General features: G+C 39.0%; 1 protein-coding gene across 11 annotated transcripts in view; it reads right to left on the bottom strand.

Annotated features, from left to right (window-relative positions):
- Positions 1–19068, bottom strand: part of MTA1 (metastasis associated 1) — a 303171-nt gene that overhangs the window by 222610 nt on the left and 61493 nt on the right. For all 11 annotated transcript variants that reach the window (XM_075192755.1, XM_075192764.1, XM_075192754.1 and 8 more), the window contains 3 exons: positions 18557–18631; positions 8724–8782; positions 7672–7787 (listed from right to left, as the gene is read on the bottom strand). In XM_075192755.1, the coding sequence (XP_075048856.1) occupies positions 7672–7787; positions 8724–8782; positions 18557–18631 (250 nt within the window). The remainder of the gene's footprint in view (positions 1–7671; positions 7788–8723; positions 8783–18556; positions 18632–19068) is intronic.

Raw genomic sequence — 19068 nt, forward strand, 5'->3', positions numbered from 1 at the left:
TGCCAGAGCTCTTTTCTGCCCAAATCAATGATCAATTTTTTTTTTGAAGACATGTCCTGGAATAAATATACGGAAATGTAACACATGCAACGTTTTTGGCAGCACAAACATTTTAATAAAAGTTTACCCTTCCAGTCATAACGGCAACTTTTTCCAAATATGAATTTTAAACTTAAAAAGTTTACCAGGGGAATGAATGTTATTCAAAATATAATCAACCTTGTTTGAGACCCAAATATTTAAATTTCGTGATCCACTGCAGAGCACACTCACAAGACCTCCCACAGATCAAATTAATTGGAGCAAGTCTAATATTTTTCCAGAAAATAAACTAAAATGTATCCACTACATGTTTTAAGAGGATATCAGAATCTGCAATAAAAAATAAAATCATATGCATATATCGCAAAGACCTCCCTTCCCCCTTAACTCAAAGTCCCTTTTTTTTTTTATCAGGGTTGCTTAATAATCAGGCATGCCAAAAGGCTCTATAGTTAAAGCAATATATAGCCATTTACACAGATTCTAGCCGAGGGTGTAAAATAGAACTCAACCAATTTAATAAAATTGGGGCCAATCCCAAACCTACACAGCAATTCCAAGAGAAACGTCCATTCTACAGAGTCTAATGGTATATTCCCATCCAAGGAAACCACTACTGCATTATTGTTGTCACAGAAATGCAATAGAATGGAAATAGAATTTAAACATACCGGACTAAACCTGCCTAGATATTATAAACCATTTTCTGTGTCTGAGGGGTTGCCACCTGACTGATCCCAGGAACAACAGCGCAGCCTTAGTCCCAATCTCACTACAATTGCTCCTCAGCCAAATGTTCCCCTGGGAGAATATCCTCATCCTGTCATTACTGCTGGTGGCAGGAGAGTGCTTTGCTATTTGTTTTCATTTTTCTGATTCATGTGAAATGTGCATGAGAAAGATTTTAAGGCACTATATATGCCTGTACAGGGTAAAAGAGATCAAGTACCAATCATCTTTATGGCTAAGAGCATCTTAACAATGAATCTACATCTTCATCAACAATCCAAAGCATTGTCGCTGCAATGCATCAACCCAAAACAGAGCAATACCTTCAAATTAGAGTATAGCAAGTAATACTGCAATACATGAACAGATATGTAAGCCATCACAGCCTGCGGACATGCACCGATCAGACATAGCATTAAAACCACCTGCCTTATATAGTGTAGGTCTCCCTCGTACCACCTAAGCAGCTCTGACCCTTCGAGGCATGGACACCACAAGACCGTGTCCTGTGGTATCCGACACAAAGACCAGAGAAGCAGATCATTAGGCCCTGTAAGTTGCGAGGTGGGGCCTCCGTGGCTTAGACTTGCTTTCCCAACAAATCTCATAGATGCTCGATCGGATTGAGATCTGGGGAATTTGGAGGCCCTTGAACTTTCATGTTCCTCAAACTATTCCTGAACAATTTTTTCAGTGTGGCAGGGCGCATTATCCTGCTGACAGAGGCAACTGCAATCCGGAAATACCGTTGCCATGAAGGGGTGTACTTTGTCTGCAACAATGTTTAGGTAGGTGGTGCATGTCAATGTAACATCCACTTGAACGCCAGGACCCAAGATTTCCAAGCTGAACAGGGCCCAGAGCATCACACTGCCTTCACCGACTTGCCTTCTTCCCATAGTGCATTCTGGTGCCATCTCTTCCCCAGGTAAACTCCGCACAGCCTCAAGCCGTCCACATAAAGTAAAAGAAAGCATGATTCATCAGACCAGCCCGCCTTCTTGCATTGCTTCAGGCTCCCAACGAGCATCAATCAGCCTTGGGCGCCCGTGACCCTGTCACCGGTTCACCAGTTGTCCTTCCTTGGACCACTCTTGATAGGTACTAACCACTGCATACCGGAAACACCACACAAAAGACCTGCCATTTTGGAGATGCTCTGACCCAGTCGTCTAGCCATCACAATTTGGTCCTTGTCAAAGTCACTCAGATCCTTACGCTTGTCCATTTTTCCCTGCTTCCAACACATCAACTTCAAGATCTGACCATTTACTTGCTGTCCAATATATCCCACCCTGACATTTTAACAAGATAACCAATGTTATTCACTTCACTTGTCAGTGGCAAACCGGTGTACAGCGCTTAGTGGGCTATAGGATGGATTTCTACAGATTGGCAGGGACAGCGCCATATTCTCTGCGTACTGGTGTAACTTCCTGGTGGTTGACCTGGCAATTGCATCAGGACCACTAAATTCTACAACTTGGCCAGGGAAAAGAAATACTATTTAATAATAACGAAACCAAATAGCATGGTAGTCAAGGAATGAAAATCAGAACCTTAGAACTCATTACATTGGCTAATTTCCAAGGACAAAGAAACACTGTTTAATCATAGAATTGTTAAGATATTTGTCTGTGGATTCACTGGGAGGCTTTGGGAAGTTGGCGATTGTTCTGGAATTTGTTTAAATGCGCTATTCTAATATAGTTATTTTTTTAATATTTTGATTGCACATTTTGTAATAAAAATACAGATCCTGATAAGCATAGTTTGGAACAAGTTTGTGTCTCTTTCCACATAAAATTTTGGGCAAGACCAAAATATGTTATAGAGCAGGGGTGGGCAAACCTGTCCTCAAGGGCCATATCCAGTTCATGTTTTTAGGATTTCTTTAATCATGTACAGCTGAGTTAATCTATTTGGCTGGGTCAGTAATTATCCCACCTGTTTCTACAGACAGATATCCTAAAAACATGAACTGGATATGGCCCTTGAGGACAGGTTTGCCCACCCCTGTTAGAGGGAACTAAGGTGGTTGCATGCTCTTCATAACATTAGGAGGTACTTGGAAATTAGCCAATGTAATGAGTTCTGAGGTTCTGATTTCCATTTCTTGAAACCCCATGCCATTTGGCTTTGCTGGGAGAAAGCAATAACCAATTTGTTCCAATACACATGCAGTGGGACAGGATTATTTCAGGTAGTAAAAATTCTCAGTCACTGTTGGCAGGTAAAGGTGGGGTCGAGCTTTGCTGTGGTGCTTTCCTCACCAAATAAATTTAGATTGAGCAGACTGAAAAAAGAATTAGGATGCCAAAGTGTCATGAATATGAACAGTCAGGAGTTATTATTTAGAAATGTTATTTTATTGAACTTTTATTATTTCCAATGACACAGGTTGTTTTTATCCTGTAAAGTCACTGTGTGCACACCAAGGGTTAATAATGCGGATATTTCCTCTAGTAAACGGCTCAGTGGCAGGGTCCTGCAACATGCCTGGGTTGTGTATTTTTCTGAATGCACGGCATGTTACAGGATGTCAGCTAAGACCATAGCAGTCCAGATTCTGGACTTCAAATACTATGGGTAAATCTACGGCCTTGAGATTCATATAGGAAATGTATTAATGAAAGCACTACCTTCCATAATCAATATTTGTGATCACTGCAATATATATTCATAAGAAGAGCAACATGGTACATCATATCCATGGACTATAAATACTAGCTGGATAGAGAAAGTAGGTGGAGGGGGGAATCTCTTCCAAAAGGCATTTCTATTTTATAATGATTTCATATGTATCTGTGCTAATAACATGGTCTGCTCATTTTATTTGTAGGATGTTCTGGAGAGAAAATATCTAAAACTTAAGAAGACACTACTAAAAGTGTGTGTTTGAATATAGAGCTATAAAATAGGTTTGTAAAATCAATTAGCATACGCACAGCCTTCTTGATCCTCACAAGGCAGAGAGGTTCAGGGGGTGAAATGGTTTTAAAATGCAGACTGTAATGCTAGAAAATGACAGTTTCTGGAGTCAGTCTACTACTGAGAAACTGTCCACTTTCTCGTCTTTCCCCTAGCGCAGCTTCCATGAAGATACCAGAGAATTTTAGTTGTCTGGTTCATCCAGTTATTGTAGAAGATGATTTTGCATATTATTTTACTGTCATTTGTTACCTTTTTTTTTAATACATTAAGCATTGTGACTGTCATTTTAAATTCCATTTAATAACTTTCTTTCTTTGTGTTCTTAATGGGTCCAAGTGACAGATAAACTTGACTGTTATATATGCTACATAGCTAAATACTATAAAATAAAAATTGGCCGATGCACGACTGATTAATTTAAGTTGAGATTGTATTACAAGGCAAGTCAGGGAGGAACCAAAGTATCAGCCTTTGGAACCAAAACTTGGTAATGGCAGAGAGTGAGACAGCATTGTGTGTTTTGGTTTTTTTTGTTGTTTTTTTTAGACAGATCAGGTGGTTTTGTTGTGAATAACGTTTTCATACCCACATCTCATACAGACTCACCTGGGTCTGAGTGACACCAAGTAATTGAGTTATATTGCCATGCTTAACGGAAAGACTTTAAAAAGTTGAAAGGGTAAATAAGATAACTCAGCTTTAGTTGTTTAATTCATAATAGGATACAGCGCTATATCAATGAAGCGTTATAGAATGAAGGGTTGTCAATAAGATCACTGGGCTGCTGATAGCAGGCAAAACATTGTCAAACAGAAAAATCTCATGAGATAATCATGTCACCAAGAACAGTTGAACTTTATTTTAGTTGGTTCTATTGTTAATGCAAAAAATAATAGGAAGGAGGGAAGCCTTCGATAGTTATTTTGATTTTATTTTTCAGACCTCGCCAGATACCATTGTCTTCTGTTCTAGGAATAGGACTTAAGCAACAGTGGCAAGAAGGACTCTTCGGCTGCAGATCTACAAGATCGCCTGGCGATGCTTCCATTTGAGGGGCTTTTACTTTTGGTCAAAAGCTTGATTCAATGGTTCAAAAAGAATCCTGGAGGAAAGTCTGCCTAAGGATAGAAGATCAAGGGTAATTTTCTAACCTCAATACACTTTCAGGACGCTTATTTCCACATTCCAATTGCAATACAGCAACATCAATTCCCCAGATTCTTTCATTTCAGCAGCCTTCCATTCGGCACTCTCCCAGAAGCTTTAAAGTTTTGGTGGTCCTTATGGCTGCTCTCAGAAAACATGGCATAACCCTGTATCTTTCCTTAGACAACATTCTTGTCATAGCAAAGTCAAAACATTTTTCCAAGACCATGACAGCACATGTGATCCTTTTCCTACAACAGCATGGCTGTACTGGCAACAAAGCAAAAACTTATCTTGTGCGCTCAATAACTCCATTTCCTGGGAGTTCAGATAGATACTGTAAAAGACAATGTATTGTCAAAGAAAAGGGTTCTCAAGATTCAATCTGTGGCACACCAGCTTCAGTCCCAGAAACGGATTTCAATAAGGACGTACCTCAATCTATTAGGGAATGTCTCTTTTGCCAAAGGCACTCTTCTTCCTCCATGGGTAAGGTGGCATATGCAAGACCTTCAAAGAGATCTACACGCAAAAGTCACAACAAACTGGTGTCAAGGCCTGACTCATTCATAAGCAGAGTGGATGGTGCTTAAGACAGCTTCAAGCTACAAACCTTGGGAAACACAACTGCATACAGAAATGATACAAGGCAAAAAGGATAAAGACATCTACAAGCAAATGTTTTACAAAGGAGAACAGTTTGGCCTGTAATTCAGCATTTTCAGTTGTTTGTACAACACAAACCTGTCAAGATCTTTTCCAAAAACAGAACAGTATTCAATTTGGTAAACAAGCAAGTAGATACCAGGAGCAAAACAATGATGTCAGAAGTAATAGCAGTGATGAGACGGGCAGAAAACAATCCCTTTCTGCACTTTATGCAACAGGCAAAGATAATACAATAGCAGATTATCCCAACAATTGTCAGATACACCCAGGAAAACAGGCTTTGTATGAAGAAGTTTTTCAGCTGCTTGTTCAGAGGTCTTCATGACCTAGATCTCATGGCAACTGACCAAAATGCCAATGTTTCACTCCAGTCTCAGGGACAACTGGACACTTGGACTAAATGCTCTGTAAGTACAATGGAGATTCAAACTAGGGTATGTGTTCTCTCTTTTTTTTTTTATCATTGCCGGACTCTGAGGAAAATCTAGAAAGAGGAAGTGGATATAGAAGCAATCCTTCCCTTTTGGCCTAGCTGCGTATGGTTTGCAGTAGCTTGGAGAAAGCTTCGTAACCAACCTTGGCCTCTACGATGACAGTCATATTTTCTTCACCAAGGATCAGTTTTTCCCCTGAATTCAGACTCACTTTTTTATAACATGGAAATTAAACAGTCACTTTTGAGACACAAGGGTGTCTCTGATGAAGTTACTGATATACTAATTGAAGCAAGGATATGGAAAAAAAATCATAATGTGGCCCAAAGTGAATATAGAGAATCCTACTTCCGCCAGTATCCCAGATATTTTATAATTTCTTAAAAGATAGTTTTGATAAAGGTCTGGCTCCCTCTAACATGAAAGTTCAAATATCAGCACTATGTAATTTTCTTGATGCCAAGCTGCACCTAAAGACCTAGGGCCTGATTCATTAAGGTTCTTAAATGAAGAGGATTCTCATTTCAGTCTCCTGGACAAAACCATGGAAGGGGTGCAAATAAGTGTTCTGTTTTACACATAAGTTAAATACTGACTGTTTTTTCATGTAACACACAAATATCAACTTTAAATTTCAGTGTACAAATAAGCTATCAAATATTTGTGTGTTACATGAAAAAACAGTCAGTATTTAACTTATGTGTAAAACAGAACACTTATTTGCACCCCTTCCATTGTAACATGGTTTTGTCCAGGAGACTGAAATGAGTATCCTCTTCATTTGAGATCCTTAATGAATCGGGCCCCTAATTCTTAAACTTTCAAGCAGAATATGGGTGTGGCACATTGGGATCTAAATATTGTTTTGAATGCCTTAGATCCCTTTAAACCTTTGCAAAATACTCCCCTGAAGTGGCTCACTCTGCATGTGATGTTTCTAGTAGCAATATCATCATCGAGAGGGAGAACTCCATGCCTTGTGGTGTAGATAACCTTTTTAAAACAACTATGAGGACAAAGTAGCATTAAAAACCAATACTGCAAAAGTAGTTTCATCTTTCCATATCAACCAAGAGATTGTACTACCACCTCTGTTCAGAACCAAATAATAAAAAAGGAAGAACGGTAACTTGTTAAGAGTAATATCTACTTACATTTCCAGAACATAGTAGAACAGCTGGTAAGTGTCTAAAATACACCAGTGTGAAGGAGGAGTCGCCTTATATACCCGGCACATGCGTTTCTTTTTCCCAGTCTCTACTCAACTAATTAGAGAATTAACCTATTGTAACGGCTGCCATGGAGTACTTCAAGGAATAGAAATAAACAGCAAGCATACTCCTCTCTCTTTTAGCTTAGCACAATTTAATAACCCAGTGGGTGCACTAGATCACAATGTAATAATGCTGCCCCCTTCAACTTATTTCAATGGAAGATTGGAAAGAGGAAGCGGAAACAGTGCGAACAAGCACCATGAGAATGGCACTTTATCACGCACTTCATCCGTATATGAATATTGTTAAATTAAATGACAAGAACTTTATAATTCTTTCCAAGGGCATTCTATAGATCATTTGGATTATTAGGTTTTGGTTACCAGTGCATGCCCTCTTTTCCAAGAACATTGGCTGAAATCGCTCTAAACAGTTCTAACTATTTGTAAGATACATTATAAAAATGTAAAAATGAGATAAAAGAAAGAAAAGGAAGGACTTACTGTAGCAGCTTTCACAGGCACGACCTGCACTTGTGTTCTGGCTTTGTACCACCGTTCCATTTACCACTGCAGGCTTGATGTTATTTGCACTTATCTGATTTGGGTTTGGCTTATTACTAGAAATAGAATAAATGTTAGATGACAAGTTATTTTTCTGCCATTAAATTTTGCAAGAAAAGCTAAACAAGGCTTAAAACAAGTTAATCTCCAAAATATCATCCTATTTGTTACCTATATCAATAATCTCTTCAAAAGAGTATGTGTATATAATATTAATAAATATATTTTGTGTCTCTAAAGCAGCGTTCCCGAATACAAGAGTTTTTCTTTTTTTTTTTTTTTTAAATAGCAAGTTAAGTACCTTTTAAGCATAAATCTGACGCCCATTTTTCTTAGCTAACCAACTTTCTTCTTATAGCCTGCCACAGTCATTTAGGTTACAAGAAAATAAAGATAAAACCTATTTTTTTTTCCAGCAGATTGCTATTTAACAGTTAGGAGGTACATGCTTACATTACCTTGAAGAAGCAGAGCTAAAGGTAATGCATTATTGCGCTTTAAAACTGCTCTGTGGAGATTGATAGACATACGGACAATGATGTTGCAGCAATCAGCCAATGATCACGCCAAATGACAATCTTGGCAAATAATATATAGGTTACTGACGAAATGCTAGTAAAATTTGCAGTTATTTAAAAAAAAAAAAAAAATTATAATTATTAATAATAATTTATTTATTTATTTTTGGGGAACATTCTGGGCAGTTGGAATAAAAGTTAGCCTCTTTTCTGTCAATGAAGTGAACTAGAACACTGTTAAAGACAAAGTAACCTTTTATATATTTAATTCCCTTTGTATAATTGTATTGCAATCGATTCTGTAAAAGTAAGAGAAATTTAGGAGATTTCTGTGTGAGAATTCATCTGGCTTATAATAAATCTGCATTCCGCACACACTGGGCACAAACCAGCAAGAACAGTTGAGATGAGAGTGTCTTAACATGTTGCACCCCAGTTATATATACACACACACACACAATATGAAATACTTACTAGTTGGGTATATATACTTGTTTTAATTTGCTCTCTGCTTCAGCTGCTTTCAATCGTTTCTTTAAAATAAAGGAGAAAAAATAAGCTTCATTATTAAATAAGAAAAAAAACTTAAAAAACTTCCAAATGTATTACAGTCACACCCTACCATTAAACCCTATTTTTCCTCAAAGCGTGCTCATGGCTTAAAAAATGTTGCAGTGTGGCAAATTATAGCTCTTTTATTGTGCTGGAGCGAATAGCAGCTTTGTGAAGACTGCTATTGAAGAAGTGCACAAATATACAGCCAACAGTCAAAATACAAAATTGGTTCAGCAGTTGAGGAACACATTAATGCCCCAGGCAAAACTGAAGGGAAACTGGCTAATTTTCTGCTAATGCTAATTATCTACAATATGCTGAACTTACACATGGCACGCTAACAGAACGTAAACTGGGGGACACAATTTGCTCCTACCATAAAACAGAAATATGCTCTAGGAGTATACTTTGTAAATATAGCCATTTAGCGATGAATCCGATGAAAAAGCAATAAGGGAGATCCGGGTCATAAAGGTGACAATCTGAGTGAAAGACATGTTTGTTTGTTACATGTGCTAAATGTGAAAGGCCAATTCATGTGTTCAAAGGACCATATAAGTTTTAAGCTGACATTGCTGTGGCACAATATTTTAAAGATCATCTTCCTTATTATACAATTGTTCTTATGGTGACCACACAAAATTTGGTAACTTGTGTAGTTGGCCACATTGGCTGTACCAGCCATTCTGTGCTCAAGCCATGAGGCTGAACCACATGAGGCCTGTATGCAGTTGAGAAATTACCACACACACACATATGACAGCGGTCACCTGCTGACTGTATTTTCGGGTATACCAAATGCGATATGATAGATTTTGATTGGATTGGAGCTACACAAGTGGCAATATTGCAGTATGTGTGGCCAGCGACAGAGTTCAAGGAATTGATAAAGTGGGTGTGGCTATGGTGATTAAAAAAAATAATAATAATTTTTCTTGAAGTTAAGAAAATAAATCTTAGATATTCTGTTTAGGGGCAAATAAAACACACTACAGCTTTTCTCAATTTCTGTCTGTGATTTGTTTTTAGATTTCCCTGTCATTTTCCATATTTAAAAGATGGAATGAGGATGGAAGCTGAATATAGAACCAGTTTGCTGTTGCACTGTTATCAGATTGTAATTTGAATTTAAGAGAAATCTTGCTTGCTTGATTTCATACAACGTTAACAATGGTGATGAGTCAAAACCGGCCACTATTGTTGTCATTTTGGTTTTTTTTTATTTATTTTTTAATACATTTTACAACTGCCCATTTCAATTTTTGATCCACCAGTTTAGGTCCCAGTTGGTGGGGACCTTGAGCTGCACATCTAGGTTCGTCTAGAGCAATCATTGTTTGGCAAACCTCCTAATAATTTGTGCCTGCATAATCGATAAAGAATCATTAAACCTTATATGAAAGTTACGAAAAACAAACCATTCACCATTATCTGTTTAAAGAGCTCATCCACATAAACAGCTGCAATTGCTATTCTGCTACCTTATGTATCAAGTTTTACCCGCACCTCTTACAATGTAAGCTCATTTGGGCATTTTTAATATCTATTTTACAACATAGTATGATGACATTTGATTGCACCACCCACCCAAACATAAAATATGTTCATCATCATCATTTATATAATGACCACACTATAATGACTCTACAATGGGGAACAAACACACTAATAAGACAATACTGTGTAATACTGAGAAAGAGGTAGGAAGGACCTGCTCGCAAGCATACAATCTATGTGACAATGGGAGATTGATACATTGGGGTAAGTGCTACCATACTGCATATTGGTCTGGCCAGATTGCAAAGGTAAAAAGTGCTTATTGAGCCATTTGATCCAGTCACACAGCAATTGCAGGTCAGGGGATTCGAGTGTTGTTCTCTTTTGTGAACTGTGGAAAGGGTGATAATAGGGTATCCTAGGGAGGTTATGAGTGTGGTTGGAGATATGATAAGCTTGCCTGAAGTGGTAGGTTTTCAGAGAACGCTTGAAGTTTTGAAAACTAGAGGAAAGTTTTGTTGAGAGAAAGGTCATTGCAAGTCCTGCAAATGGGAATAGGAGAAGGTAATGAGCGAGGATTAGTGACGTAAATCTTGTGCAAAACGGAGATGTCGAGTTGGAAGATATATTGAGACAAGAGAAGAAATGTAAGTTAGTGAACTTTTCTTGATGGCCTTGTATGTTAGTACAGGTATTTTATATCAGATTCCAGGTAACCAATATAGAGACTGACAGATCAAAACAGCAGTGGAAGAAAAATTTGCCAGGAAAATCTATCCAGCTGCTGCATGCAAAAAAGATTGCATGTGTAAGAGTCTGATTCGATGAAGACCAGTAAGGATAGTACTGAAATAGTCAATGCGGGAGGTGAGTAGTATATGAACTAAAGTTTTCGTAGTGTTTTGTGTGATATATGTGCATGTTCTGGAAAAGTTTATTTTATATGTATTTAACAGGATTTATAGGTAAATTAGATGTGGTGAACGATAGTTTTGACTCAAGGATCATACCTAGGCTGTGAGCTTGTGGGGTAGGATTGACGCATTGTCAACAGAAATAGAAATGTCAAGTAGGTAACTTCTGTTGGCTGGTGGAAATAGTAACTATTGGCCTGATTCATTAAGGATCTTAACTTGAGAAACTTCTTCTTATTTCAGTCTCCTGGACAAAACCATGTTACAATTAGAGATGGGCGGGCTCGGTTCCCCGAGAACTGAATCCTACCGAATTTAGGGAATCCGAGTACCGAGCCGAGCAGTACTCTCCCGCCCGCTCGGATTCCAAATTGAGGCCCGAACGTCATTGTGATGTCGTTGGATCTCGGGGCTCGGTTCTCGCGATATTTGAAAATGATAAATACCTGCCTCCAGAGCAATCCATCGTCATTTGACAGAGGGAGAGAGCAGGGTGTAGTCACAGGCTGATTAGAGCAGGGACAGACAATACAATTCTGATTACAATTGATAGAGAAGAGAGGAGGATAGAGGAGTCTTGTTTTTTCAATATTTGGCACTACAAGTGCTTTGGGCTTTCCCCCATTCTTTTGCATTAATATTTCTGGCTGTCAAAAGTACTATTTTTCAGCAGACTAAAAATATAATATTTAGCACTCCCAAGTGCTTTTGGGGTGTCCCCTATTCTTTTCAATTAATTTTTGTGGCTGTCAAAAGTCATTTGTCAGCAGTGTCTAAAACAATTTGTAGCACTACAAGTGCGCTGGGCTCATTATGGATTCTAAGCAGTACACATATGAGCAGAATCAGCAACCAGGTTCTGTTACCAGTCCTGATGGTAGTGTTCCCAGTACGTCATCTGGGAAAGGCGATGTCAAACTACACAGTCTATTGAAACCAGGCAAAAAAACACACCCCAACATTTTTTACAGTGTTGAAGTGCAAAAGAAGTGTAACTGAGGAAGCGAAGTGCCGATAAGAAAAAAAAATCCCAACATGCCATTCTATACACGCAGTGGCAAAGAGAGTATGAGGCCTTCACCTTTGTCTATTGTGGCAGATCAAAAAATGTTACCGAGCCTACAAGTGGTGCACAAATACTGTTAGTCGTCAAAGCCGAGCTGCAAGATAACAGTAAGGCATTAGAGGATGTTTGCTCTGAATCACAAATGACACCAATCCCTGTGGAGAGTCCATCCAACAGTGGGATGTCTAATCATGAGCATTCTGTTAGTGTACCCATAAAGGCAGACCCTTTCAGCAGTTCTGCTGATGTGTGCCTGAACAGCCCGAGTGTAGCCGGTGATACACAAATTGAGGATGCCACTTTGGAAATAGAAGAGGATGAGGGGGAGATTTGTGTAGGCAACGAGGGCACTAATGAGGATGTTGATGAGGATGTTTGTGTCAGTCCTGCACCATTGGCAGCAGTTCTGGCACGTGACAAGAAAAAGGCCATTGTCATGCCAGGCCATAAAACAAAAAATTTCACTTCTTATGTGTGGAATTATTTCTACCCCAATACAGACAACTGTATAGCCATTTGTAATGTATGTCAAGCCACAGTCAGTAGAGGGAGGGACCTTAACCATCTTGGAACCTCGTCTATGTTACGCCATTTGACGAGAGTTCATGGCAAAGTGTTGGGAAAAGCTGAAAGTTCTTCCAAAAAAAATGACAAGCACTCCATCATCAGCTAGGACCCTCCGGTCACCGACATCCCGACGGCTACAAAATACACCCACCACACCATCCTCATCAATATCCTCAGTAGCGCTCGGAGTTAGCCCTGCATCCCACTTATTAAGACTGGATGACTCCTGCACTATTATTGATTCCTCTAAAGAAAGCGTTAGTCCCACTGCTGCTGCTGCTGGGGGTGAATCGTCAGCCCAAAAGGAAGGCCAAGAAAAAGAGCAGTCCTACATTTCAACAATTAACTGTGAAACAATCATTTGCTAGGGGAAGCAAATATGACAGCAGTCACCCAGTCGCCAAGCAAATCACAGACGCCATGGCTGCCATATTAGTGTTAGATCTGCGTCCAATATCCACAATAAACGCAGCTGGTTTTTCACAGTTAACTGAGGTTTTGTGTCCGCGTTACAGAATGCCATCGCGACACCATTTTTCCCGTAAAGCTATTCCACAACTATACCAAAAAGTGTGTACAAATGTAGAGATTGCGCTGAAAAATGCCATTCTGCCCACTTAACCACAGATATGTGGACAAGTGGAAGTGGTCAAACCAAAGACTATATGACTGTGACAGCCCACTGGGTTGGTCATTCACCTTCACCAGCAGGAACAGCAGCAGCATGTACACCACTACGTAACATTTGTCACAGGCAGGCCAATTTTTGTATCACCGGCTTCACTAACAGGCATACAGCTGATAATTTGTGCAAACTAAGAGATGTGATTGATACATGGCTTATACCACTTGGACTCTCCCCAGGATATGTCATTTCTGATAAGGCCAACAATATAGTGCAAGCATTATAGCTGGGTGATTTCCAGCACATACCCTGTTTTGCTCACACCATCAACTTGGTGGTGCAGAGCTTCCTAAGAAATAACCGTGAGGTGCAGGAGATGCTTTCAGTGGCCCGTAAGATTTCAGGCCATTTCAGGCATTCGGCCACAGCATGTAGGAGATTGCAGCAGCTCCAAGAGCAGTTTAACTTGCCATGTCACCAAATCAAGCAAGAGGTGGTAACTAGGTGGAATTCCACCCTGTACATGCTGCAGAGAATAGAGGAACAGCGCAAAGCCATCCAAGCGTATTGCACAAGCCATGACATTGGGAAAGGAGGGGGCATGTATTTCACTCTTGCAGTGGGGAATCCTTTCAGTGCTGTGCAAGGTGCTGAAACCATTTGAAGTTGTGATGTGTGAAGTGAGTGCAGATTCTGCTAGTTTGAGCCAAGTCATTCCTTTAATGAGACTATTGGAAAAGCAGCTTGAGAAACTGAGGGAGGAGATGAAAGCAAGCAATTCCGCAAAGTATGTTGGCCTTGTCGATCAAGTACTTAATTCACTTCACAATGATCCTCAAGTTAAGATCTTGAACTCTGATGAGTACGTTTTGGCCACAGTGCTTGATCCAAGGTTTAAGACCTACATTGAGTCTGTGCTTCAAAATGAACGAGATGTGAACTTTTGCAAGGAGCTATTGCTCAGCAAGTTGTCTGCTGAACTGGGCCTTGGCTTGCCGACGTGTCCTCCTTCAGTTTCTCAAGCAGCTGCTGCTCGTAAAAAATTGAATTTTCCAAAAAGATGCAGGGAAGACACAGAGGGCAGACCAGAACAGTTTAACATCTGGGCTGGTTTGAAGTATTTTTCCAAAAAATGTGTGACATTGCCCATAACTCCATCCAATATGAGTATTAACATGCAAAGGATGGTGGAGGATTACTTTCAAGAGGTAGTTGATATGGAAATGTCAGACAGTCCCTTTCCTTACTGGGAAGAAAAGCAGGCAATTTGGAAACCCATGTACAAACTTGCTTTGCAATACTTAAGCTGCCCACCCTCCAGTGTGTACTCTGTACGAGTGTTCAGCACAGCAGGGAATTTAGTCAGTGATCGCCATAGAAGGTTACTTCCCAAAAATGTGGAGAAAATGATGTTTACTAAAATGAACTACATCTTCCAAGAGGAAGGCCTTCACCATCCTAGACATTCAAGCACTGACTGTTCTTTAATGGTGGATTCAAGCGGCGATGAATTGATAGTCTGTGATGATGACGTACACACTGATGAGGGTGAGGATGAAGCTCCAGATATGACGATAACATCTTTTTAAAACATTCTAAGTGTAGGGTGCAATCTACCACTAAAGAGGAAAGGGACTTGGGGCATTTCCATATCACGTACCGTCTTAAAAGGCTGATGTTTCCCCTTAAGGGTAGGGTGTCATACACAGAGTGACCCCAAACTGTCTTTGTCCATTTCTCTTAATATCGTACAGTCTATAACGGCTGAATTTTTTGGTATTTTATACAAGTGTAGGGGGGTCTAGAGAGACAGAAACCAAACTGCCTTTGTCCATTTCTTTACATATTTAAGTATAAGTGTAGGGTGCAATATACATCCAAAGATGATGGCTGCATTGCCAATATTTATAGATGGAGAGGAAGACAATCTGGTTTGTGTGTCGAATTAATGAAGGCCTACCAGGAATGAAACTGTTTTTTGGATAATTAGCTTTACAATTACATTACTTATCCAAGAAACAGGTGGAGCACTAAATTTGGTTATTTTAGGCCCAAAAACATTGATTTTTAAACAAAATAGCAAAACAAAACCAAACCAAAACACGCGATGACGGTTTGGCAAAACCAAAAAACACGACGGTAATCCAGATCCAAAACCAAAACACAGAGGTCAGTGAGCATCTCTAGTTACAATGCAAGGGGTGCAAATTAGTATTCTGTTTTGCACGTAAGTTAAATACGGACTGTTTTTTCACGTAGCACACAAATACTCGATAGCTTATTTGTACACTGACATTTAAAGTTGATATTTGTGTGCTACATGAAAAAACAGTCAGCATTTAACTTATGTGCAAAACAGAATACTAATTTGCACCCCTTGCATTGTAACATGGTTTTGTCCAGAAGACTGAAATAAGAAGTTTCTCAAGTTAAGATCCTTAATGAATCAGGCCCCATGTTTTTAAAAGATTGAGTTTAAGTTGGCGAGAGGACATTCAAGGTGAAATGCCAGAAACACATTAAATAACGCAGGCACACACAGATGGCGAGAGGTTTGGAGAGGATACATTTAGGCATCATCCACATAGAGAGGATTCTGAAATCCAAAAGGAGCTTATAAGTTTCCAAGAGAATTGGTATAGATCAGAGGTGTCCAAACTCAGTCCTCAAGAGATACTAACAGGTCATGTTTTCTGGAGGTGTCTGTAGAAACAGGTGTGATAATTACCGACCCGTGAAATAGATTACCTCACCTGTGCATGAGTAAAGAAATCCTGAAAACATGAACTGTTGGTAGCCCTTGAGAACTGAGTTTGGACACCTCTGGTGTAGATGAAGATGAGCATAGGACTGAGCCTTCTGGTACACCAACTGATAAAGGAAGCGCAGAGGAGGTGGACCAAGAGAAATAGATGAGACAGGTGATGCGTTTGAGGTTAATAATCTGAATAAGATATATACGTGGATGGGGGATGTGGGGGGTCCTGGCTTTGGAGATATATCAACAGCTAATAGAAGCAGAAAGTGAGAAAGATAAGAAAGATAACTACAAGATATGTGACCTTTTATTTCATGGCGACAGGGTGAGGATGTTACAGTAAGGCTGGGCACACACTACAGTGTTTTCAGACAAATATCTGTCCAAACACCCGATAAACGACCGTTCGCCCAGATATCGCATTATTGTGTACACATAGAAGACAAATGACAGTCGTTTCACAGCACCGATCATAGTATGATTTGACTGTTCAGCAAAACTAAAAATCTCATTCAGCGAAGGAACGACGTCCTTCCAATCCTGCACTGTGAATGCACTCACGATCAGGATCTCTCTGTTTTTTCAGCAGATGGTTATGACAGATGAAGAGCACAGATCCGAGGGTAAATCTAGTAAAACATGTATAGTGTGTACACATGAATCGGCATGCTGATAGGGACTGTTTTCAGTGGTTGGTACAATTGCAGGTAACACATTGGTCGGATCATTCTGTAGTGTGTACCCAGCCTTAATGAATACAAATATGAAAAAGTTAATGACTTAATTAATTAGAGGGGAGTGAAGTAGGGAGAAGCAATATGGACAAAAAAATGTGTGCTGCCGGGAGGGCGAAGCATGATATAGTTCTAAACATAATCCCATGAAAGTAGAGTAAGAAAAGCAATATGTTAAACATTTGGAATTAAGCAAAGGACAAGAAACTGAGGCAAATAAACTTAAGAAATGCGGAGAAGAAAAACCAACACAATCAAAAAATACATGGCTACAAAAGTCCAGTGTAGTTTGAGAAGAAGTGCAGAGTGAAGTTGTAGATGGAGCTTATTTCTGGATGTCAACAAATGTTGTTCAATGTTTGATCAACTGTACAGTCATGGCCAAAAGTTTTGAGAATGACACACATATTTTTCACAAAGTCTGCTGCCTCAGTTTGCATGACGGCAATTTGCATATACTCTAGAATGTTATGAAGAGTGATCAGATGAATTGCAATTCATTTCAAAGTCCCTCTTTACCATGACAATGAACTTTATCCCAAAAACAACATTTCCACTGCATTTCAGCCCTGCCACAAAAGGACCAGCTGACATCAGGTCAGTGATTCCCTCGTTAATACAGGCGAGTGTGTTGATGAGGACAAGGCTGGAGATCACTCTGTTATTCTCAATCAGCATGACAGACTGGAAGCTTTAAAAGGAGGGTGGTGCTTGAAATCATTGTTCTTCCTCTGCTAACAATGGTTAGCTACAAGGAAACGTGCAGTCATCATTGCTTTGCACAAAAAGGACTTCATAGGCAAGGATTTTGCTGCAAGCAAGATTGCACTTAAATCAACCATTTATCGGATCATCAAAAACTTTAAGGAGAGAAGTTTAATAGTTGTGAAGAATGCTGCAAGGTGCCAGGACAGTCTCCTAAAGTTGATTCAATGATCTACACTAATGTAATATTAACATGATACAACATACTTTTAAAAAAGCACGAAATGAACAGATGATAATGAAATGAGCTGCATATAAAAAGGAGAGGATAAGAGTTGCAGTATTTCTCGATGTTACATACATTTAAAAAAGCACAATATGTTGGAACGTTATAAATAAAAGATAATATTATGATTTTAAATGATGTTTCAGATATAGTTTTAATCACAAGAGAAGATTTATTTTCTATGTGCAGCTGACTTCCAGTCTTTAAATGATAACGGACACTACAGGCAGCCTCTTTTTGCTTTAAATGGACTGATCATTTATATTTTAGTGGCAACTGTCAATCCACACATAATTTTATCAGGATTTTGTCTGAATGTGCAACATAAATAGCTTAGATCTCAAACTGAAATAAAAAAATGTGCAATTCTAAAGTTTAATTATATTGACAGCGCATTTACAGAATGTTCTCTCACACTGCACTAGTTTAGCAAAACAAAAAAGTTACAATGAAGTGAATTGAAACGTTTCAATACTCCTGCTGTCAAGGTAACTTTCTTTTAAACAAAACATTTGTAAATCTAGAAGGATACATTTCTCCTAAAATAAAACTACTTAATATTAATCCTGAAAGAAATATATGATAGCTTGCAATTCATACCTGTTGAACATATCTATCTGTTGTCTTCCACATATAATAATATTCTATTATGCTGGTCAACGATTTCCACGGTAACTAGGGGAAAGACAGACATATCAGCAACAATTTAAGTTAAACCCATCTCTTTTTCCACCTAGACACATTTTTCATTTGCAATGATTAATAAGGTCTTCAATATTTAACAAACTTAAGATGGCTACACACTACAGTAATTTCATGAAATTATCATGCATATGACCCAATAAACAACACACAGGTCAGATAACATATTAGTGTGTACGCTCCAACAATCATGTTTTATCGTTCCAAGGCACATCGTATCGTTTAAATTTGATTTTTATAAACTGACTAAAAATCAATACGAAAATCACGATGTGGGGCAAATGTGGAAGTGTGTATGCACTCACAACCAGATCTTTACAGCGTGTGCAGAGTCACGATCTTTCCAGCAGATGGTTATGACAGATGTAGAGCACAGATCTGAAGGTAAATCATGTAGGCGAGTACACATG

The sequence above is a fragment of the Mixophyes fleayi genome, chromosome 12 (assembly GCF_038048845.1).
Source record: "Mixophyes fleayi isolate aMixFle1 chromosome 12, aMixFle1.hap1, whole genome shotgun sequence".
Taxonomy (NCBI): Eukaryota; Metazoa; Chordata; class Amphibia; order Anura; family Limnodynastidae; genus Mixophyes; species Mixophyes fleayi.